Source organism: Bos indicus, chromosome 10 (assembly GCF_029378745.1).
Source record: "Bos indicus isolate NIAB-ARS_2022 breed Sahiwal x Tharparkar chromosome 10, NIAB-ARS_B.indTharparkar_mat_pri_1.0, whole genome shotgun sequence".
NCBI lineage: Eukaryota > Metazoa > Chordata > Mammalia > Artiodactyla > Bovidae > Bos > Bos indicus.
The window spans coordinates 26,200,137-26,224,250 of record NC_091769.1 but is presented as its reverse complement, the minus strand read 5'-3'; the positions used below and the strand labels follow the sequence as shown (position 1 = coordinate 26,224,250).

The window sequence follows — 24,114 nt, the reverse complement described above, 5'->3', positions numbered from 1 at the left end:
CTTCCCCAGGGAAACACTATACAGTCTTCTCCCAATTTCTACCTCTTGCTGACACCCCAACACTTTGCCTCTCATGACAAATCAACTGCAAAAGGGTAAAAAGCTTTCGAGGCTGTTCAGGTTCCTTTTGATGATCCCCATTTTACAAGACTTTCCATGTAGCTTTCTGTCCATCCCACCCTCATACAGCCAGCAGCCCAAACTGGGAAAGAAAAGGGTTCCCAGAATTCTCTGGTGGACCAATGGTTAGGACTCTGTCCTTTCACTGCCAAGAGTCAAGGTTCCATTCTTGGTCAGGGAACCAAGATCCCATAAGACACGAAAGTGAAAGTGAAGTCACTCAGTCGTGTCCGACTCTTTGCGATCCCATGGACTGTAGCCTACCAGGCTCCTCTGTCCATGGGATTTTCCAGGTGATAGTACTGGAGTGGATTGCCATTTCCTTCTCCAGGAGATCTTCCCTACCCAGGGATCAAACCCAGGTCTCCCGCATTGTAGACAGACGCTTTACCGTCTGAGCCACCAGGGAAGTCCTTAAAGTCCATAAGACACGCAGTGCAGTCAAAAGATAAGAAAGGGGAGGGGTTCCAACACCTGAGCACAGGCTGTACTTTCCCAGAGGGTGGCTCTGACTCCCTTGTGACCCTCTGGTGCAGTCCATAGTCTGGACTTAGGTGCACACAGGGCTGGGCCCCCGTCTCCCCGCTTCCACCTCCCAGCCTCTCCACATTATCAGTTTCCTCAGCCCAATGACACACACATTCTTCATATGTCCTTTCCCACTCCAGTTCCCAGTCCTGGGTCTTCTTAAAGTGAGGTCAGACATAGGTAGGTACCTGAGAAGAGAAAGACCTGGGTGTCTGTAGTTCCTGATTGGAGAAGACCTAATTACCTAATTAATCTGGGTTGTTCAGTGGTCTCTGGGCTTCAGCTATTTTAGGAGACCCAAGCCCTACCACCGGAGAAAGCAATGACAACTCACTCCAGTACTCTTGCCTAGAAAATCCCATGGATGGAGGAGTCTGGTGGGCTGCCATCTATGGGGTCACACAGAGTTGGACACGACTGAAGTGACTTAGCAGCAGCAGCAACCCTTACCACCACCGATCCTTCTTCCCCCTAGAGCAAGCCCCAGTAACCCCACCCTCACATCAGGGATAGCCACTTGTGCCAGCTCTTCTGGTGGCTTATCACAGGGGCATTAATTGTTGACCAGAACGCCTGTGTGAAAGGCAACAGCTGGTAAGAGAGGAGGACAGGGCACCTGAGGGATCTAGGAATGTCAAATCTGCACTCTCCCCCGGAGCCAGATACCTGTCTTCTCCTGAGAAGAGCTAAGCAAGTAAATCATGAACTATGGTTAAGACCCAAGTGCTAAGAATTCTCCCCAACAGATGCAACCTCTAGAGTCATAATATAAACCAGACCTTGAGAAGAACTCCAGGAGAGGTGAGGGTGGAGTTATTATGAAGCAACAGGAAGAAAGGGGTGGAGTGAGGGGGAATCAGGGAAGGTTCCAGAGCAAAGATTTCCTTGGGGAGAGTTTTAAGCATAAATAGGCCATTTCCTTCGCGTGTCATCAGTGAGAGGAGCTCTGGTGGGTTGTGGAGTTCGGCTATCATGGCGGAAGTAATTCAGGAACGTGTAGAGGATCGACTTCCCGAATTACAACAGCTGGAGCACACTGGACTCTTCAGTCACGCAGAGATTAAGGCAATCATTAGGAAGGCTTTAGAACTAGACTACAGAATACAGCGAAGAAGTCTTTTAAAGGATGACTTTATCAGATATGTTCAGTATGAAATTAATCTTTTGGATCTGATTGAGAAAAGGAGAGCTCGCGTTGGATATACATTTAAGAAGGATGAGATTGAGGATCCTATAATACATCGGATACAGAGTGTCTTCCGACGTGCATCAATTAAGTGGAAAGATGATGTTCGACTTTGGCTGTCTTTTATAGCCTTTTGTAGGAAGTGGGCTTCCAACGTTCACCTTGGCAAGATATTTTCTTCCTTGTTGGCCTTTCATTCAAACAAGCCAGGTTTGTGGATTTTGGCGGCCAAATGGGAACTGGAAGACCGCTTTTCTTCAGAAAGTGCAAGACAGTTATTTCTTCGGGCTCTGCGCTTTCACCCACGTTGCCCGAAACTTTATGAAGAATACTTTAGGATGGAGCTGATGCATGCTGAAAAATTGAGGAAGGAAAAGCAAGAGTTTGAAAAAGCCAAAGTATGTGGGGAATCTCGAGCATGCTGAAGAAATCCTTACGGGCGAGTTGGCACGGATCATCTATAAGAATTCTACAAGTGTAATTAAAAGTGCAAAATTTCGTGTGTCACTGCTTTCAGTGGCACGGCTGTTCAACTTTGCCAAAGATCTGCAAAGAGAAATTTACAATGACCTTAAGGCTCTGCACGCAGATGACCCCGTCACTTGGGACTATGTGGCCCGGCAAGAATTAGTGATTGAATCACAGCCAGTAGAAGAGCTGCCTACAACCAAACAAGCCAAAGCGAAGGAGGTGGGCTGCTGGGAGGAGAGGAGCTGTGCTGTGTACGAGGAGGCGGTAAAAACTGTGCCCACAGAGGCTATGTGGAAATGTTACATGAACTTCTGCATGGAGAGGTTTACTAAGAAGACAAGCAGTCGCCTCCTCAGAAAGAAGAGTCTGGAAAGAACCATGGTTGCATTCTGGAAGGCACATGAGCTCAAACTTTTACCAGAACTCCAGTACAGGCAGTTGAGCAAGTTGTTGCTGCATCACCAGTTGTTAAAGGAATCCCTGGAGGTGGCAGACGCTGGGGTGAAATTGTTCAAAAAATCAGTGGAGATGTGGCAGGTGAAGCTGGAGGCCCTGATTACATCAGAGAGCCACGAGATGTCCAAGGGTTTTGAGCAAGCCTTTGAGTACCTGAAACCTCAGATTTGCCTTCCATTGTGGCTTACTTGGGCCCAGTGGAGTGAAGATGCCGGAAAGCAAGAAGAAACTGAAGCAATCTATAAGAGAGATATCTTTGGTCTCCCAGGAGCTGACTCAGTCCCTGTGAAGGAAATGTATCTGAATTGGGCTTATCGAAGTGGTGGTTACAAAAAGGCCAGAGATGTGTTTAAAAGTTTACAGGAAAACCGTCCATTTTCAGTTGATTTTTTCAGGAAGATGATCCAGTTTGAGAAGGAGCAAGAATCCTGTAAGATGGAGAACTTAAGAGAGTATTATGAAAGGGCTTTGAGAGAATTTGGAACTAATGATTCTGATCTCTGGATGGATTACATCAAAGAAGAATTGAACCACCCCCTTGGTAGACCTGAGAACTGGGGACAGATCTATTGGCGAGCCATGAAAATGTTGCAGGGAGAGTCAGTAGAGCAGTTTATGGCTAAACATGCTTTGTATCAAGCCGGCCGTTTGTGAAAAGAGGAAGAGCACAGTCACCTTTGTGAAATAGTGCTATAAGCCCTCCAGGCAGATTTGTTTTATGCAGTCATCTGCAGTTTCCTGAGATGGTGTCTCGTTTTGAGGCCTGCTTTAATTTTGTTGACGTGTTAATCTTGAATTCCAAAAAAGGGAGCTGCTGTTTAATGGCCAGAAGCCAGTTGTTGAGGCCAGACCTATGGAGATCCCAAATGTTTTTCAGAATACATGGAAACGATGTAACTGATCTTGTTTTACTACACCTTGTCATGCTTGAGTAGCTCTAATCTAGACCTCAGGTTCAGTTAAAATGGAGAGGAAAACACAGTTCTGTTTATTTTCTCCTTATAAAAGTATATGTGGTGTGCATTTAGTGTAAAAGTATGGAGGGGATAGAGTAATGTTGCAATTTTATCATCTGGACTTAAACTCACTCGTATGATTTCCTTTGTTAGAATTGGATTTATACTGTTAGATCATTTATTCATTCGTTCATTGAGTCCCTGTCATGGGCAAGAAAGAAGACAAGCTTTTGGGATGGAAGTGGGGGTTAAAGAATAGAGCTGATGTCCTGAGTTGGTTGAAGCAGCAGAATAGGATGCTAGGTATTAGGGGGAAAGTTGTCCTTTAAGAAGATTTATAAGAAATTACAAAAGTGTTTTTGTCTCTGGGACTGATCTGGAGAGAAATGTTTGCACTGCAGAGACCCAGTAACAAGGAAAGGCAGGGGTAGGGAGGAGCTTAGAAAGAGAAGGGCTTCAGAGGCAAGGATGGAGGGTAGCTTAAAGCAGAGATGGGCATTCTTGGAGCAAAAGAAGCAGTTGTTTGAGTTGTATATCCTTCAACGTAACATGATGTTACTGGGAGAAGCATTCAGTACAGTTTTACTTACAATGTTTCACTTAATATTATGTTGTTTTCCATGTTATTTCCATGTTATAAATAGCCTTGAAAACGTGAAATAAATCCATAGCATTCCATTGAAAAAAAAAAAAGCATAAATAGGATCCACACCTCCAATTAGGGGTAGAGGATAGGCAATTCAGAGAGAAAAAAAGGCCAGAGACATTACACATATGGCTGAGCACTATGTGTTTAGAAAATTCCAAGTTTCTCTGTGGCACCGGGGATAACACAGAAATAAAATGTAGGCCTTGGGGGACGTCTCTTGACTATCATGCAAAGCATTTCTATTTATTAAAAAAATATATAGACAGTTACCTTGAACTCAAGGATGGACAAGACACAAGCAATGGAAAGAACCTTCCTGCTGGCATCCCATTATACACCTGAGGAGAATGAGGGTCAGGGTAGACCCAAGGTCAGACACTTGTGTCTTGGTGCAGAAGCCAGTGTCAGATCCCCACCTCCCCAGGGCAGAGTTGTCACTACACAGTGTCTCCTGGTGTGCCGTGCATGGGGACCTGACCCTGGGGATGGACCCCCCAAAGGGCTTCAATTTCTCATTGTGAAACAATCCCCTTCTTCCTCTAGCCTTGGATTTCCCCCTTCTACTTCTTCCTGCTGTGCCCTGTGGTGGGAGAAGGCGTTGCTGCTCACCCCACCTATTGAGTTAGAGGCCTGGGGACTCATACTGGGTTAACATCAGGGGCACTTATATCAGAGCAGCTAGAGTGAGGAGCAAGGAGGCAGGGTGAGGAGACAGGGCAACCTGTTTAGGAAGAAGGCTGCTAGTCCAAACAGAACCCTTCCCTCTCCTTAAAAGGCATCCCATGCTGGTTCTACCAAGGAAGAAAGGTCTCGAAAAAAGTCATTTGCTTAGAAATTTCTTGAGTCACACATCTTCCATCTTCTGCTTTCTTCCTGGTGTTAATCCCTAGGACAGTTCCACGGGTCCAACACTGCTCTTTTCTCCACAGGTTGGGGTATAGTCAAGAGACAAGCCATATGGGTGGGGAAGTCAAGGCAGGCATCTAAGATGAAGAGAGTCAGCCTTAGGGAGTTTAGGAGACAAGTCTCACTTAAGTGGGGTCTTTTAAGGAATCACTAGGCTAAGCTTCTTGACCTACTGGCTGATCTGCTTTGAGCTTTGCATTTAACAGTGTCAATGCCTTCCCTCATTGCAATCTGATCTGGCTTGTGTTCTTGCTTCCTGAATATTAATTTCATTCTCCAGAAAGGCTAATCCTTAATCCCCCTCTGCTTTCTTGGTTCTGCTGCAACTTTTGTCAATGTGTGTAAATTTATGTATACACAGTTCCTCAATGTGTTCACTCAAAAAGTCTGGTAATAGCAACATCCCAAGAGTGACAAGCATGCTTAGCCAGAACTTGGCTTTTATTTAAATACTATGTACCATCCTTAAAAGAGCCTTGGAGAAATGGCTCCCTGAAGAAATGGCTGCCTTCGGGGCTGGGATAGGGAGTGCAGAAGAGGAGACTAGAATATCTTTAACCAGAAAGCAAGGAAATACCCAAAGAATGATGGGAACGTCAAAAGGACACAGAAGTCAGTTTAAGGGGCTCCCAATGGCCAAATCTGTGACAATTTGAGCATCAAGATAATAATGAAAATAACAGATAACATAAACAACTAAAAAAGTGAGAAACCATGATGCTACACTGATATAATAAATGAATAAGTTGATAGTTTGATAAAGAACAGGGTATTGGCATAGTTTCAAAATAGAGTAAGTCTCCTACATAGGAAGGAGTTCTATTCTGAGGGCATGTTTGTAAGTCCTCTTTTTCATTAGTCCAAAAAAGTTAGCTGAGGGAAGCAACTGACACAGCCTGCAGTGTAGTACTATAGTATAACAGGTTTATAATACTTTTCACACAAATTAATGTAAAAATAAAAAAATTTTAATCTTACAGTACAGTACCTTGAAAAGTAGAGTAGTACAGTACAACAGCTGGCATATAGGGGCTGGCATCGAGTGAACAGACGAGAAGAGTTACTGACAGAGGAGGGAGAGGAGGTGGGAGATGGTTCAGCTGAAAGATTATCAGCAATAGGAGATGGAGGACAGGCTGAATTTCACTCATACGTGACATTGATGGCACAGGTTCTGGTTCCTTGCTGGATTCAATTCTACCTGTTGTTCAGCCATTCAGTCGTGTCCGACTCTTTGCAACCCAATGGAATGCAGCATGCCAGGTTTCCCTGCCCTTCACCATCTCCTGGAGCTTGCTCAAACTCATGTCCATTGAGCTGGTGATGCCATCCAACCATCTTGTCTTCTGTCGTCCCCTTCTCCTCCTGCCTTCAATCTTTCCCAGCATCAGGCTCTTTTCTTGTTTTTTATTTTTTAACTTTACAAACTCTTTTCTAATGAGTTAGCTTTTTGCATCAGGTGGCCAAAGTATTGCAGCTTCAATTCTACCTACCCTCTTGTAAAAATGATCCAGTGATGTCTGGGTAGTAGCCCTTCTACTCTCATTTTAAGTGACACAGAAGCACTGGATTGCACTCTGAACAGTTTCTGCAAGCTTTGTGTGTCTTTCTATGCTCTGGTCCTGTGGCTCAAAAACTAACAGTGTCTCCTCAAGTAAAGAAAATCCCCTTGCCATTTCTTGTGTCGTGAATTTCATCAGTTCTTCAGTTACTTCTTCCTCTTGTGTCCCTTTGTCCTTTCTCTGGGCCTCCAGTTCCATCAGGTCTTCATTAGTAACTTCCTTGTGTTGCACAGAAAGGAGTTCGGTGAAATTGTCCTCTTGCGGATCTAAGTCCAGCTTCTCACTGAGGGTCACTAAGTCACTGAAGACCTCTTTGGACTCTTCATTCACCTTCTCAAACCCACGAATTGTGAACAAACTGTGGGCAAAGGTGCTTCCAAACCCCGTTCTCAGTAACATTGGAACCTCACGCCAAGCAAAATGAAAAATTTTTATGGCCTTGTAGATATTATAGTCCTTCCAAAATTGGCACAAAGTTGTTCATGATTTGTCACTTGCCTTTACTGCCTGATGAAAAATATGACATAAATAATATTTCCTGAAAGTCAGTGTAACTCCCTAGTCTTTAGGTTGGATGAGCAATGTAGTATTCAGTGGCAGATGCACTACTTTGATGTTGAGATGAAAGTCAGCCATGAATGGGGGGTGTCTGGGAGCACTGCTGAGCAGCAAATGAATGTTGAATGGGATATCCTTCTCCAAGCAATATTTCTCTACCTCTAGGATAAAGTGATGGAAAAACCAGTCCTGGAAAATGGTTTGCGTAACCCAGGTTTTGGGGTTACTCTCACATACAACAGAAAGAGTACCCTTGGCTATGTTCTTAAGGGCTCTTGGGTTCTCTGAATGATAAACTAAGAAGGATTCAGCTTCATATCCCTGGGAGCATTACCACCAAACAACAGAGCTGGGCTATCCTTTGCTGCTTTATACCCTGGCATCAACTTCTCCTCTTTACTGATGTAACTTCATCTGGCATCCTCTTCCAGTATAGTCCCAGCTGTGTGGTTTGTAATGGTTGAAAACTTTCCAAAACTCAATTCTTCAGTTTATATTTAAAAAGTGATAAAAACTAATTAGGATAGGTGCTCCTCTCAAACAGGGTGTTTGCTTAGAAGAGGAAAGTGAGTGTCTGGATGCCTTGTTTGATGCCAGTAGAGGCCCTACATCCTGCTACTTCTCTTTGTTCTCTTAAAAGCCAAAATTCAACTGAGTAAATTTGAAGATTCAATTGGTTTTGTAAAATCATTGATGAAAGGGGCAGCATCTCATCTAGTATACAAGAGAGGTGCTCCGAGGAGCTGGCAGTGGAAGGGTTTTATAGGCAGAAACTGGACGAAGCAAGAAAGTTATTAGTAAAAAAAGAGGAAGGATTGTTTCCATCACGGTTCCCCTGCTGTTTGATTTCAGAGTTTCCTCATAAGAAGAACTGACTTACATAATACCTGCCTCACATGTGAGGGTTAAATATATGAGCTTTTCGTAGAATGCAAGGTAACACTGATTATTACAAGTATTATGATGATGTCAAGTGCATTTGTTTTACTGGTAGGTAGCATGTCTTGAGCCAATGCCTAAAGTGCAGGGAGACTGGAAATGTAGAGGTGGGTGAATGACAAGAGAAGGCTGATAATTTTTAATAAGATAGCAGTGTCCTAGACCCAACACCAGTGAAGGTGGTTGCTGGGGTCTGCGAGACAGCTGGCCTCCTGCTGCTACCTTGCTATGGTCTTTACAGACCGGGACCTGGGGACTGAAGTCGATGAAGAGGGACTCGGGGGACCCAAGTCTCGAATGAAACAAGGGTGCGTTATTTGTAACAGCATATACTTATATATTTTCATACAAGGAAGCTTTAAGTAGCAAAAATAAAGTTGAGCAAAAACAGAACCAGGTGAATAACAATCGTCACAGGGCCAGAAGACAATCCACATCCTGAGTAATAGGGACATGACTGAATAGTTTACAGTAAAGTAAAAGGTCACTGAAGGGAATCCACGCGTGAGCTCTGTCTCCTGACCTCAGTCCTGAGAACTGTGTGCAGCTCTGCTCGTTCCTGTTTTCCAGGAACTGATAAGGAACAGAGGGCCCTTGAGAAACAGCACACAAAGGAAGAAAACAACATATAGGATTCCTTAAAGTTGAATGTCCCCTGACACTACCTGATATTTGAAACCATAGGATCTGAAAGTGATCCTGGTACCCTTGGGTCCACTTTCTATGCAGGCAACATAGCCATTTTGTGAGCGGATACAAGTCAGTGTTGCATTGATGGTGGAGTTAGACAATTTTACAACAAAATATCGGGTGCTCACAGTTAGTCATTTGTGGACAGGTAAAGAAGAAAGGAAACAGAAAGCCCAGGATAAGGGTATTTCTGAAGGTTAATAGCTGCGAGGTTGAGGTCAGGTGCAGGGTGCTAACAGCTGTCACATAACCTTCTCTGGAAGTGCTTTCCCGGATCTATAAAACCTACTTAGCACCTGTTCATGAGACAAAATTCTGTGGGTAAACAGAAAGTACAGTGGAGCAGCATCCTCCTGGGGGACCCATCTGCTCTGCAGGCTTTTGCAAGGCAGTTCTTGGAGCTGGCCCAAGAAACAACATCTTTGGGATCCAGATCATTGCATGGGAACAATGAAACCTCAATCCTGTCTTGGGCAGGAGTAAGAACCAGGGATGTCAGAAAAAGCCAACTTGGGGACAAAAGGCCACATTTATCAAGTTTTGCCTCCTAGAACAAATCTCTAATCCATTCAAGTGAGTTAATATTTGACCCAATTGGGTCCAAGGAAGAGGTGAATGACTCTCCATGTTTTGTCCAAGAGTAGTGTCCTTGGTTTGTGTGTCCCTGACAAGCCTGAGGATTTTCAGATCTTGTCTCTCCACCCTGTCCATCTGAGCACTGTATGATCAGAACTGGGAGGGGCCTCCAGGTTCACTCAGCTGGAACCTGTCTCGGGGAACAAACAGAATCCCTCTGCAGTTGGAAGGAAACTTCTAGATTTTTGTAAGATTCTTCCATCTGGATAATCTATTGTTTTATATATGTTTGTTTGTTTATATGTTATTTCTAGATGTCCATCCATCTCAATGAACCTATTCCCCCACCCTTTTAAAGCCTCTGGGCCCAAGCTCATGAATTCAGAAGAAAATGAATTAGGTTCCAAAGTCTAAAATGAAAACAGATTTCTTTAGGGGATATTATATATGTTGATAAAAGCAAACTAGTGCAGCTGGAAGCAAGCGGAGGTTTAGGAGAGATTCCTAAATTGTGATAAAATCCCCAAAGAAGGAGAGGCAGGGGCTGAAGGGCATCTGGAAGGCCCCACCCCACCCCAGACACAGACAGTGTATGTGGCTTAACAAGGGAAAAACAGAAGTCTATTTTTAGCTCTGTCTTCTTTCTTTCCTTTTTAATATTTATTATTTATTTGGCTGCACTGGGTCTTAGCTGAGGCATGGGAGATCTTCCATCCTTGTTTTTAGCTGCAGCATGGCAGATCTTTTTTTTTTTTTTTTTTTAGTTGCCGCATGTAGGATCGTTAGCTGTAGCATAAGGGATCTACTTTCCTGACCAGGGATGGAAAGCCCCTGCATTGGGAGCTTGGAGTCTTAGCCAGTGGACCATCAGGGAAGTCCTAACACTGTTTTCTTATAATGTGCATGCGTGCGTGCTCAGTCTCATCTCCTTCCCTGCTATTTACTTTCCTTTAGAAAGTTTCGGGGGAATTCCGTGTCAGTCCAAGTGTTTAGGACTTTTTGCTTTTCGCTGCCAAGGGTGTGGGTTCATTCCTTTGTCAGGGAATTAAGATCCCACAAATCATACAGTGCAAACAAAAAAAGGAAGAGAAAGTTCTTGGATGCTCTTTGAAAATAAAGTAAGTGGAGCACATCCAAAGTTCAAAGGAAGGTACACTGGCTGTAGTTACTCATAATCCAATGTCAAGGTAATTTTTTGGTGCATAAATTTTTATGGATCTGTTGAGTACAAAATATTGCCTGTGGGGAAAGGAAGAGAATGTTAATTTTTATAAAGACCAAGGGATTGGTTTGAGACACAGGACAAAGTTAGTCTAAAGAACATTTGGAACAAATTCCACTGACAGTTAAGTGCTTGGATCTAGAAGGACCTGATGATTGTGTGCTTGGGTGAAGAAGGATCTGTCTAAATGAGTCTGACAATCCTTGACCAAATGTGAGGCCCTGCACTTTTGGCCTACGCAGATTCTGTACCATAAATATTCTGTCCTTATTTGTTTTTTTTCCCACAAATATTCTGTCTCTTATTTGTTTTTTTCCAATTCCATTTTACCTTTCTTTTTGGGAAATTTAGAATCGCAAACACGAGTGTGGAAGGTGTGAGTGGGGGAGCAGATGTTAAATAAAGGTGGCCATGGTGTGTGTTTGCTAGGGTTTGGTTTCTGGATGTCTCAGGGAGTCATGATTAGAGCACATGCATGCTAAGTCACTTTAGTCATGTCAGACTCTTTGCAACCCCATGGACTGTAGCCCCTCCGGCTTTTCTGCCCATGCGATTCTCAGGCAAGAATACTGGAATGGGTTGCCTTGCCCTCCTCCAAGGGATCGTCCCAACCCAGGAATCTAACCTCACTCTCCTGAGGCTACTACATTGCAGGCAGATTCTTTACCACTGAGCCACTGGGGAAGCCCCCAAGATTGCAATAAGCCTAAGCAAAATTTAGCTGAGTTGTTACAGGATGAATGTGCAAATTTTGTACATCAGAAATAAAGATATTCCTTTACCTCCCCAGACTGGAACATGAGGACCTTCAACCTCCCAACAAACAAGTACCTTTTTAGGGAGCCAACCCTGAGGTAGGGTCAGCGTCTTAACTAGAGGTGAAGAGGGCTGGGCTTACACACTGAGCCTTAAAGGATGATGCACACCAGTGAGACTGGGCTCAGATCACCCTGACATCTCTTTCTTTCAGCTGGTGCCTTGTGACACCAACTAAATCTATACAAACTTATCTTTACAATTCCATGCTCACTGGACTTTTGCTAGTGAAATTAGAATGGCTCCCTTATGCTTAATGAGAGCCACGGAATTTCAAACTTTTATAGCTAGCAACTCTCACTTCATAGATAAGTTTATACCTGGAGAGGAAAATGACATCACTCACTAAAACATTTATTACTGAGGGTCTGCTGTGAGGCAGGCAGTATGATTCAAGTTGAATAATATATGTCTAAAGCATAGAGTGTTTGGACAGAGACTGTTGCTGAGCCTGCCAGCTCACACCCCTTTCTGTCATCAACGATATCCCCTGTACAATACTGACTCCTACAAGGACCCACCGTTTCCTCTAAGAGAGGGAAACAACATTTCTATCCATCGTTGCCACCTAATGACTCTTTTGGGTACAACCAGCTCAGGTTCTACTAGATTTCTGAACTCTGGGATTCCAGCCTCTGTTCACAGTGTGACCATTAAGGATACTTCCACCCTTGACAGCCTGCCATTCTACAACTGCTTTTGATGTTAAAAGGCAATATTTTGTCCATTGCAGAGCAAGAGACTTAACTGATTACAATTCAAGAAAAGTGTCTTCCTATATACTAGGAAGAAAATACGCACCCAGGAGACTGAAAATACCATGTAAATGTAAAGAGCTCAGTGCATGGGGAGCATGGCAGCCCAGCGGCTGTGGCAGAGCAGTGGCCCCGTAGGACGGCTTGTTGCTCTTTTAGGTGTGACTCTCCCAGTCGTCTACCACTTTCTTGCTAACCTCCCCAAATTATTTTTGCTGATTCTATTACAAATGATACTCTTATGTGCTTAATGGAAACCTTTTCAGAGACTATTTCAATATTGAGGAATGACCAAAGAATTTCTTGGTGTATAATCTGGTAATTCTTTGGCAATATACCAAATTTGTCTATAGCATGATAAACAGATAAAGATCAATGCCAGATGCTGATTAGAAAGGGAGATCATTTTACTCAGCCTGTCACATGGCTTCCCATGTAAACTGCAGAACCCCAAATGCTCTTATATTTCTAGAGTCACAATTGTACTCCCAGGACTGTTTAGCATCATGACAGGCTTAGTGCTACAACCGGTGGCCTCTTTAAGAGCTACAAAAATATTTAATATGAAAATATGTTTACTGACTTACACACAAGAAAAGCACAATATAAAAACAATAATTTAATGTCTATGACACTATACCATTTATCTTTCAATTTAGGATTCATAAAGATTATAGTCAGAGAAGGCAATAGCACCCCACTCCAGTACTTTTGCCTGGAAAATCCCATGGACAGAGGAGCCTGGTAGGCTGCAGTCCATGGGGTCGCTAAGAGTCGGACATGACTGAGCGACTTCACTTTCACGTTTCACTTTCATGCACTGGAGAAGGAAATGGCAACCCACTCCAGTGTTCTTGCCTGGAGAGTCCCAGGGACGGGGGAGCCTGGTGGGCTGCGGTCTATGGGGTCGCACAGAGTCAGACACGACTGAAGCGACTTAGCATAGCATAGCATAGCAAAGATTATAGTATATCTAAGAATAAATTTAAGGTCAAACTTTCATCCCACTATAAGAATTTTGCTGCATGTGTGATTGCCAAAAAATCATGAAAAAGTGAAAGCAAGAGTTGCACAGTCGTGTCCAACTCTTTGAGACTCCGTAAACTGTAGCCCGCCAATATCCTCTGTCCATGGGATTCTCCAGGCAAGAACACCAGAATGGGTTGCCATTTCCTTCTCCAGGGGATCTTCCCAACCCAGGGATCAAACCCGGGTCTCCTACATTGCAGGCAGATCCTTTACTAACTGAACCACTAGGGAAGTCTACTTCTTGGGGAATTAGGTCTGTTTACTGTCACCTCGGGGTGAAACTGCTCTCACTACTCTTCTCACAGTCAACTGATGGATTGACTTGTTCGGGAATGCTGTCTTCACCAGTCCTCTCTGATAACCCTTCCCTGGGCTCAAGGTTTCCTGAAAGTCCTTCTTCTTAGCTCTCAGAGTATATCTTACTGTCTCTTTGCAGTAAATTGGCACTCCCGTCCTTTCCCCATGGATTAGCGAGGCACTGGATGTGTCTTAATGGTCTTTGTGTTCTGGGACCCAGCACAGTGCCTGGTACCCAATAGGGGCTTATGTAGTGCTTGTTATTAAATTAGTTAATAAATGAATTAAAGAATGTGAGTGGATTTTGAGTTGCAACAACTGATAGAAAGGTAAATTCTCAGTGATCCTCCAGGATAGGAAACAGCGGTTGTACTTGGAAGTTGTATGTATTCAGGAAACATTTTTATAGATGTTCCAAAGGAAGCAATTGAGAAGACATATGAGACGACTGAGGAAAGGAAAAGAAAAAAATATATCTAGTGACAGAGGATACCTGATTCATGACGTCCTGCCAGAGAGAAAAATCCTTGTCCTTTTAGCCTAATTTGGCAATTCTGTTCTGTGCCTTTATTACATCTCCTTTTGCCCTTGGCAGGAGCCTTTGTTGGAAAAGATGGTGATGGGCCTGAGCCCCCTGTTTTTGGTCTTCATGCTGGGACTGGGTCTGACACCACTGACCCTGGCTGAGGATGACCACAGATACCGACACTTCCTGATTCAGCACTATGATCGTAGTCCAAAGGGCCGGGATAACAAATACTGTGAAACGATGATGGAGAAACGACACCTGACCAAACCCTGCAAAAGCATCAACACCTTTGTTCATGGCAACAAGAATGACATCAAGGACATCTGTAAAGATAAGAATGGAAAACCTTACGGAGGCAATCTCAGAATAAGCAAGTCTCCCTTCCAGGTCACCATTTGCAAGCATAAAGGAGGGTCCACCCGGCCTCCATGCCATTACAAAGCCACCAAAGACTACAGAGTCATCGTTATCGGCTGTGAAAAGGGCTGGCCCGTCCACTTTGATGAGTCCTTTGTCCCTCCACACAAGTAGTCCAGAGCTGGTTCTGCTCTTCCTTCGTAGCATTTCCCCCTTACACCGTGGCAACATTCATTGCTAGGAATCCAGAAAATGAGCTGCTGACCTTTTCTTTTCTGCTTTAGAATATACTTCATTAATAAAAATGTCTCTGAGTCTTCTCACTGATTCTTGGTCTATTGATCTTTCTCCATTTTCCCTGTTCAATTGAAAGGGCTGGATGGGAAAACAATGCCTTTTTCCTTGTCAATCAGTTCCTGATCAGGCATTCAAGGAGTGGATGTTACTTTTCACTGAAGGTAAAAATGTTAAATTCATCTTACAGAGATTGTTGGGAAAATTCCAAGGCTTAAGGCCCCTAAGCAGAATTTTTAGGAGGAGCAAATTGTTTTTGCTGTCACCTAATAAGCCAATATTACTTTTACAAATGTTAAGCCTTAGGAAGAAGAGTTTAGTACTAAATACCAACAGATAAATTACACTTTCTTTCCCTCTTTCTCTCTCTCACACATACACACAAACACACCCACCCACACATTGGTAATCCTGCATAAATAACAAAACCCATTTAGGGTAGCCACCTCTTACCTTAAGTAGAAAATAATTTGATATTGTTTTGATTGGAACACTTGGATATTCTCATGATTATTTTATATAAAGATAAAAGACTGATTACTACATTATTTTCTCTTTAATATTTTATTAACTGTTGTCTAGTAACTCTGAGGTCTTAGGAAGGTCATACAAAGATTTCAAGCTTTTCCTTTGTTCTTCAACTTGATATGTTTTCAAATAAATACAAGCTTAAGTTAACAGACAGTCTCTGTAAAATATGCTAGTTAATCCCTGAGTTCAGTGTTACCTAATTTCATCAACAGATACCTGGATATCTTACTTAGAAAGTAGTTAATAAACTACAGTTATGCATCACTAGTTCTGCCATTTTATGAATGACTATCATGGTCAGAGTATTCCCCATGGTGGCCTCCCCTGCTGCCTAATGCCCTGAAATAGACCAAAAGCCCTGGTTCCTCAATACTTGGGTTATATGCCTGTGGTATATACGCCTTGGTGCCACACAGAGCCCAGCCTCACTGAAAGTATTCAATTTATGGAGGAAGGGATGGAGGAGTAGGTTACTGGTTCATCTATTTCAAAATAGAAAACATTATCATTTCTTTCCAAAGTAGGAAGAAGAATTTTCCAAACCTCGTTATTGGAAAATTTGTCTTACTATAAAAATCAAAAAATCCTTAAGAAGCAAGATATTAACAATGTTTGATAGACTATCTGAATTTTTTTTTTTTTTTCTGGTTTTCCAATCAGGGGTGAAAGTGAAGTCGCTCAGTCGTGTCTGACTCTTTGCAACCCCGTGGACTGTAGCCCACCAGGCTCCTCCTCTGTCCATGGGATTTTCCAGGCAAGAATACTGGAATTGGTTGTCATTTCCTACTACAAGGGATCATCCCAACCCAGGGATCAAACCCATATCTCTTGGATCGAACTCAGGTCTCCCACACTGCAGGCCAACTCTTTACCATCTGAGCCACCAGGGAATCCCAATCAGTGGTCATGTGTATTAACTGTTTAGTCACATCTGACTCTTTGCCACCCTATGGACTGTAGCTGGCCAGACTCCTCTCTTCATGGGATTTTCCAGGCAAGAATATTGGAAAGTGATAGTCACTCAGTCATGCCTGACTCTGTGACCCCATGGACTGCAGCCCACCAGGTTCCTCTGTCCATGGGATTTTCCAGGCAAGAATACTGGAATGGGTTGCTATTTCCTACTACAGGGGATCATCTCAATCCAGGGATCAAACACACATCTCTTGCCTCTCCTGCATTGGCAGGAGGATTCTTTACCATTAGTGGCACCTGAGAAGCCTGCAATTCAGTGTAGTTGTTATTTTATCAGATTGAAGGGAACAGAGGAAGCCAAGAGAAATGGAAATCCTAAAAATGATCATTGCTGACACCTACTGGACACTTAGGCTAGGCATTGTGATAAGCACTTTACACTGATTTTATCGTTTCCTCTTTACAACATTCCTTTAAGGAGAAGGACCCTATGGACCTTGCCCCCACACCACGTCCTCTGCCTGCCTTTTGTCTGTGGAAAACTTTAGTCAAAGAATAAGTTTAATGAGAGAAATGAGAAACGTGGAAACAAAGGGAAACAGTCAAAGGAGACTAAATAATAGTGTAGTCAAGGAGCCTTATTTCTTTCTCAAGGGCTATAGATAATATTCTGAGCCATAGCCCGTGAACTGTCTTACAGATACTAAAACACCAGGTGGAGAAGTTAACATCATGATGACCAGACTGTTCCAAGGACATGAGCTACCACAATTCCGACAACTGGCCACAAAGAAACAGGAACAAATGGATGCTGGAACTGAAGACTAGCTGGATCTAAAACAACCAACATGTCGCTAGTCAAACCACTGATGACCAATCTGAAGATGACTGTCAGAGATGACTATGCTGTTTCTGCATGTAGTCCCCCACCCCTACTTGTGTCTGTAAAAGCTCTTGTCCCACTGGTTGCAGGGGTAGGGGGAGCCGGCCTTTGGATGGATGTCCACCACCCTCCCCCCACAGTTGCAGGCATCTGAAATAAAGCAAACTTTCCTTTCCACCAATCTGGCCTGCTTATTGCCTCTTAAGTGGTGAGCAGCTGGACTCCGCACACTCTTTCGGTAACATTGAAGTAAAAGTGAAAGTCACTTAGTCGTGTCCAACTCTTTGCGACCCCATGGACTATACAGTCCATGGAATTCTCTAGGCCAGAATAGTGGAGTGGGTAGCCTTTGCAACCCCATGGACTTATACAGTCCATGGAATTCTCTAAGCCAGAATACTGGAATGGGTAGCTTTTCTCCAGGGGATCTTCCCAACCCAGGGATCGAATCCAGGTCTCCCGCATTGCAGGCAGATTCTTTACCAGCAGAGCCACAAGGGAGGCCTGGTAGCATTTTCATTACGCCTATTCTACTTCTGAGGAATATACTGAGAGAAGTTATTTCTCCAAGATCATACAGTTAGTGTGGTAAACTAGGTCTTTCAGATCACCGTATCAAAAGAAGTTCTTACTGAGATTAAACATGTCAGCAGAGCAAGCCATTGGTGCAAGCTCTAACCTAAAAGTATGTGTTGTGGGGATTTGGGGATCATTTAATTTTCTGTTGTAGGCAGAAGCTTGAGAGGCACCCATGGATGTCTACATTGAACTCTGTTCATAGTGTTTTTCTTTGTCTTACTAAATCAGTTGGTTACTGTAACTGAGGCCATCCATGCTCTTGTTTGAAAAGTAAAATCTTCTCTGTAGCTAGTCATGTTGCTAAACCATGTTGTTGGTCACAAAGAAGCAGAATGAGAGAAAGGAGACAGAATTGTGCACACTTAGTTTTGGGACAGACAACGCAAAGTACGTTGTGGTGATGAAGCTCTTACCTAAGTGCTAAGTGTATCTTCAGAAGTGGCATCCAGTGGTCCTGGTGTGAGGAGTAAATCGAGCATCATTTCTTCCTGCCACCCTGCTTCCCACAACTCCTTCACTTCCCTCTCCTCCTAACTCTGTATCACGTATCTGCAGCAGCAGACACAGCAGTGTGACACAGAGCTTTGGGTCTTTCTGTGCACAGGCAAAACGTGGTTGTGAATGGAGAAGGTGGCATTTAAACAAATGATAGTTATGTTTAATCCTGATCATTATTGTTAAGGATAAGCTGTAGGTGGAATAAGATGCAAATCCCTCATCAGCGTTATAATCACACACAGTGTGATCCACCATCATGAAGCAGCATCTTTGAAAACAAAGGACAGTAGTAACCATATGTATCAAAGTAGGAACTCAGCTGGGCCTAAACCTTAGACTGGATGTGTAGAAAAAGGCCCTGTCTGTTGCTCCAAAAATTCTCCTTGCTGCTTTGGGTTGCTCACTTCCTATTGAACCTGGGATGATTTTTCTTGCCCCTTGGTCTTCTCTAGGCATCTCCAAGGCAGTGATGGCTCTCCAGAGGACCCAGGCCTTTCTTCTGCTCTTGCTGCTGACCCTGCTGGGGCTAGGGCTGGTACAGCCCTCCTATGGCCAGGATCGCATGTACCAACGATTCCTGAGGCAACACGTGGACCCTGATGAGACAGGAGGCAATGACAGCTACTGCAACTTGATGATGCAAAGACGAAAGATGACTTCACATCAGTGCAAGCGCTTCAACACGTTCATTCATGAAGATCTTTGGAACATCCGTAGTATCTGCAGCACCACCAACATTCAGTGCAAAAATGGCCGGATGAACTGCCATGAGGGTGTAGTGAGGGTCACAGACTGCAGGGAGACAGGAAGCTCCAGGGCTCCCAACTGCAGATACCGGGCCAAGGCCCCACCACAAGTCAGCCTTTGAGGTTTGACTCCTTTGCTCCAGGCTATTCTCAGAGTAAACCCACGTGTTCCAGATGAAAAGATGCAGGACTGGTTCTTTTAGTAAGGCTGTCTTATCCCCTCCCCGCAACTACTGCCAATCAGTTGGAGGGCTGTACTTCCCACTGACTGCTATTCCTTCTGTCCTTCCTTCACGGCTGCAGACTTCTTGGCTCTAAGGAAAGGGGAAAGACACACACTCTCTGCTACGCACATCCATAAACTGATCCCCAATACGACCAGTGACAGGAGTGTTGGATCTAAATAGGGTGAGTTATGGTTAGAAGGGCTGGTGCTGAGGATGCTTAGAGGGAAAGGCCCAGGAATGCTGGAACAGGAAATTAAGATGGTGGGATTAAGAATAGACAGTGATCCAACTCGTGAGAACTAATGACCTGGATTCAATCTCACTGATAGTTTTTATAGCCTCTCCCCACTCTTCCTAAGCGTAATATCACCATCCCTTGGTATCCATGGGGTATTGGTCCAGGATCCTCCATGCCCAGGATACCAAATTGCAAGCATGCTCAAGTACCTTGTATAAAATGGCACAGTGTTTGCATCTAAACTGCATACTTATCTCTACATCATTTTTATACCTAAACAAGGTAAATTTTATGTAAATAGCTGTAAATACAATGTAAATGCTATGAAAATAGTTGACAGCACAAAGCAAATTCAAGTGTTACTTTTTAGAATTTTCTGGGGAAAAAATTTTGGAGGGGGAGGTTATTTTTAATCAGTGTCTGTGGTTGGTGGAATCCCTGGGTGCAGAGCAGGTGGATTCAGAGGGCCAACTGTACCCTGAAGTACCTTGAATCCTGGTCTTCTCATCTTGTTTAGGCCTTTTGAGCCAGGGATATCTTCACAAAAGAGAAGATACCTACCCCTTGTGCTATATTTGGCATAGTACTTGACATTCTCAGAAATGCTCTCAATAAATATATCTCATTAGACTCTCACAGGTCTGAGGGATGGATTATTAGGCCCGTTTTTGAGGCATCATGTTCAGAGAGTTGAAAATTAGAATAGAGATTCCACAGCATCAGGCATACTCCTCATGGTAAATGAGGACAGAGAGCTAGTTTAAAGGGGAGACTTTTTCAAGCAACTCTCTGGCCTAATTTGAATAGAATAGCTCTTGTGATGGCAGCTTCAATCTTGATATTTGATTGATTAAAACAATATTTCAAAACTGGAGCTCCTTATGATAATATTCTTAATGACAAATCAATATCAATTATAATGACAATAATTAGGGAAATGGCTTCTGAGAAGGGGTGTGTGTAGTCAGAAGAGAAAACATGTTTCACAGGCTTTGGGGAAGTGTCATAAGGAAGACAAGATCCTGGAAAGCACCATCTTGCAGAATCAATATAGTTGCAGCCTAGGATTTCAAGGAACCAAAGTCTCCTGCTTGGAAAATATTCTCCAAGTCTCTATTCATATTCTGCATCCCTTTTAAAGGGACGTGTATGCTCAGTTGCTTCAGTCATGTCTGAGTTTCTGTGACCCCATGGACTGTAGCCCACCAGGCTATTCTGTCCAGGAATCTCCAGGCAAGAATACTGGAGTGGGTTGCCGTGCCCTCCTCCAGGGGATCTTCCTGATCCAGGAATCAAATCTTGGTCTGTGTCTTCTGCACTGAAGGTAGATTCTTAACCGCCGAGCCACCAGGGAAGCCCCTTTAGAGGGACAATCCTTTGCAATTCACAAACATAAAGCTTAAAGTCCCATTTCTTTAAGATACACACTCTTTTGAGAATTGATGTGGATGCAAAACAGCTAGCTAGAGCAAGATTGACTCCTCAGTTCAGATGGAAGAGAGGGCAGACAGGAGGTATTTGGAATTGCTGAAATAAACTTCAATTTTTTTACAACTTTGCTCTTGTCTCAGACAGGCTATAGCATATTTTCATTTCTTATAAACTTTATTATCTAATGAGACTTATCTTCCAGCCTGGAAACCAAGTGGTAAAATTGGGTCCAGGTGCCTACACTGACAGAGAAAGGAATATTAAGGTGGAGCTCAGCTCTTAGGGCAGTGTTGAGATAATGCTTTCCTCTCTCTTCCATGTGGATCCACAGGTGGTCCTGGTGACTGAAATGGCATCCACTCTAAAGGTCCTAGGCTCTCTGTTGGCTCTGCTGTTTCCTCTATGTGGGCTCCTTGTACACAGCCAGAACCTTTCCTGGAGGGAATTTATGAAACAGCACCACCTGAGCCCAAATTGGGAATTCAGCAAGTACAAATGCAATGATCTGATGAGGGAAAGAGGCATTCCAAAAAACAAGAACTATCACATCTTCATCTATACCTTATGGCACAGAATTGAGCGTATATGCCTGAGGAACTGGAGAGACCCCTACAGAAATGTATATATATGGGCCCCATATCCCTTCAAGACACTCAAGTGCATCCGGAAGAACAGCAAAAGCAATTACAAAGATTACAAGAGCTACAGCTTCATTGAATTCCATTGCAGCAGGAATGGGTTTGTTGATGTTGTAGAGGACATGCGGTTATTAGAGGTTATCAGCAACTAGAAAGTCCACCCACACCCACAGCTTTCAGTGTTCAGTGCTCCCAAGTGGTGGCCCTGCCTACATCAAGAGCCCTTACGTTTATGGGCCAAAGGTTTCCAACCACTTAGAGTTGTTTCACGTGGTTTCTTGCTCTCATAACTTTGCCTGTGTTGTTTCTCTGCCTGAAATGCCTTTCTGCTCTCATTTATCTGATTTCCTTCTACATGTTTATTTCGGTTTGTTTTGTTTTTTAAAGATTCAGCACATATGGCATCTTTCTGACTAATCTGGGAAATTTTCTGATATTGATTCTCCTTATACCTTTGCAAGCTGAATGATCTTTCCATCCCTAAATAAATTATATCATTTCAATGCATGTGAAATTTATTTGTGTGTGCAGAGTATGTGTTGTGCGATTAATACAGGTGTTCTAAGTGTATGTTATATAGCTTTTGCTTGAATGTGATTTGTGTTTTATGTAAGTGTGTATAATATGTATGTGTCTAAAGCATATACTAGTTTTTCTTGTGTGTGTGATGAAAGTATAACTGTTTATGTGCTAAGCTGGGGAAATTTTTTAAGCATGGATGGTGGGGACATGCTGAGACCCACCCAGATTGGTTGACGTGACCAGAGCTGATTAGAGCTATATAAAATATGTAGCATGTTCCTGGCACGTGGCAGCTGCTCAGCCATCACGGTTTTTCTTCCTTCCTCGTCCTTTGACTTGGTATTTTAACTTTGCCAAAATAAACATGACAAATGCCTATCAATCATCTCTCTTCCTTGCTTTTGTTAAGAATGTCTCTAAGGACACGTGTACCCCAATGTTCATCGCACCACTGTTTATAATAGCCAGGACATGGAAGCAACCTAGATGTCCATCAGCAGATGAATGGATAAGAAAGCTGTGGTACATATACACAATGGAGTATTACTCAGCCAGTAAAAAGAATACATTTGAGTCAGTTCTAATGAGGTGGATGAAACTGGAGCCTATTATACGGAGTGAAGTAAGCCAGAAAGAAAAACACCAATACAGTATACTAATGTGTATATATGGAATTTAGAAAGGTGGTAACGATAACCCTGTATGCGAGACAGCAAAAGAGACACAGATGTATAGAACAGTCTTTTGGACTCTGTGGGAGAGGGCGAGGGTGGGATGGTATGGGAGAATGGCATTGAAACATGTATAATAACATATATAAAACAAAATGCATGATACTGGTTGCTTGGGGCTGGTGCACTGGGATGACCCAGAGGGATGGTACAGGGAGGGAGGAGGGAGGGGGGTTCAGGATGGAGAGCACATGTATACCTGTGGCGGATTCATGTTGATGTATGGCAAAACCAATACAATATTGTAAAGTAATTAACCTCCAATTAAAATAAATAAACTTATATTTAAAAAAAAGAATGTCTCTAAGGAGGCTATTGCATTTTAGATGAGTTAAATTGTTATGTCTCCTGATGAATAGTACATTAAGTAGATGATATGAGCAAAATGAGTTTATCTGATAAACAACCATTTCACGTGGCAGATATATAGGGTAGGGATTTGTTGTTGTTTAGTACTTAAGTCTTATCTGGCTCTTTTGAGACTCCATGGACTGTAGCCCACCAGCCTCCTCTGTTCATGGGATTTCCCAAGCAAGAATACTGAAATGGGTTGCCATTTCCTTCTCCAGAGGTTCTTCCCAGCCCAGGGATCAAGGCTGCATCTCCTGAATCCGCACTGGCAGGACAATTCTTTACCACTGAGTCACCAGAGAAGCTCCAGGGTAGGCAAAGAGGACTTTAAAAGTGGGACTTAAGACTTACATTTTGTTGGAGGAAAGAGGAAGTAGATTAGAGAAGGAAATGTTAAAGACACAAATAAATAGGGTTCACGGAATTTGTTTGCTAAATTGAGGATAGAGAAACAGAGTAAGAAATGTTCATATCATATGATTTTGCCTGGGACAGGTATTTGAAGGAGAAATACTGAACATTAAACAACCCTGTGTTCTTCAATCTCCTGCATCATTGAGTGACTCAAGGCCTGAAATTAACAGCGACAGAGTAATGGGACAAAGTAGATGATTAAATAGTTAATTCCACTAGGGGGTTGTAAGTAAAGAAAAAAGTATGGGAGATCCCTGTAAATTAATGATTACTCAAGAAAGCAGGTTTGCTTAACCACAAAACTGAACAGGCTTGCTTACAAACAAAATCCACACAGCAGAAGTATGAAACATGTCCCCAAACAATAAAACAATGGTGATATCAGACCAAGTATTCTTGCCTGGAGAATCCCATAGACAGAGGACCCTGGCTCGCTATAGCCCATGGGGTCTCAGAGAATTGGACACTACTGAAGCAACTTAGTATGCACCCATGCTGATTCTGAATAAACCTA

At 43.2% G+C, this 24,114-nt stretch overlaps 3 protein-coding genes and 1 pseudogene across 3 annotated transcripts; all 4 read left to right on the top strand.

The window, feature by feature from the left end:
- The first annotated feature begins 1,565 nt into the window (after positions 1–1,565).
- Positions 1,566–4,423, top strand: LOC109564863 (U3 small nucleolar RNA-associated protein 6 homolog pseudogene; annotated as a pseudogene).
- A 5,264-nt stretch (positions 4,424–9,687) lies between these two features.
- Positions 9,688–14,917, top strand: LOC109564532 (angiogenin-1-like). Its single transcript, XM_019967960.2, has 2 exons — positions 9,688–9,844; positions 14,312–14,917. The coding sequence occupies exon 2, from the start codon at positions 14,330–14,332 to the stop codon at positions 14,774–14,776; it is 447 nt and encodes a 148-aa protein (XP_019823519.2). The 5' UTR covers positions 9,688–9,844; positions 14,312–14,329; the 3' UTR covers positions 14,777–14,917.
- Positions 14,918–18,771: 3,854 nt separating this feature from the next.
- Positions 18,772–19,170, top strand: LOC109564272 (ribonuclease 4-like). The gene has a single exon (XM_019967767.2). It carries the CDS (start codon positions 18,772–18,774, stop codon positions 19,168–19,170), a length of 399 nt encoding a protein of 132 aa, XP_019823326.2.
- A 144-nt stretch (positions 19,171–19,314) lies between these two features.
- Positions 19,315–22,815, top strand: LOC109564596 (epididymal secretory protein E3-beta-like). The gene is made up of 2 exons (XM_019968005.2): positions 19,315–19,456; positions 21,276–22,815. Exon 2 carries the CDS (start codon positions 21,294–21,296, stop codon positions 21,732–21,734), a length of 441 nt encoding a protein of 146 aa, XP_019823564.2. The 5' UTR covers positions 19,315–19,456; positions 21,276–21,293; the 3' UTR covers positions 21,735–22,815.
- Positions 22,816–24,114: the final 1,299 nt, after the last annotated feature.

What these genes read in the sequence shown, in the direction of transcription:
- LOC109564532 (XM_019967960.2), top strand. Translation starts at nt 14,330, where the DNA reads ATGGTGATGGGCCTGAGCCCCCTGTTTTTGGTCTTCATGCTGGGACTG.
- LOC109564272 (XM_019967767.2), top strand. Translation starts at nt 18,772, where the DNA reads ATGGCTCTCCAGAGGACCCAGGCCTTTCTTCTGCTCTTGCTGCTGACC.
- LOC109564596 (XM_019968005.2), top strand. Translation starts at nt 21,294, where the DNA reads ATGGCATCCACTCTAAAGGTCCTAGGCTCTCTGTTGGCTCTGCTGTTT.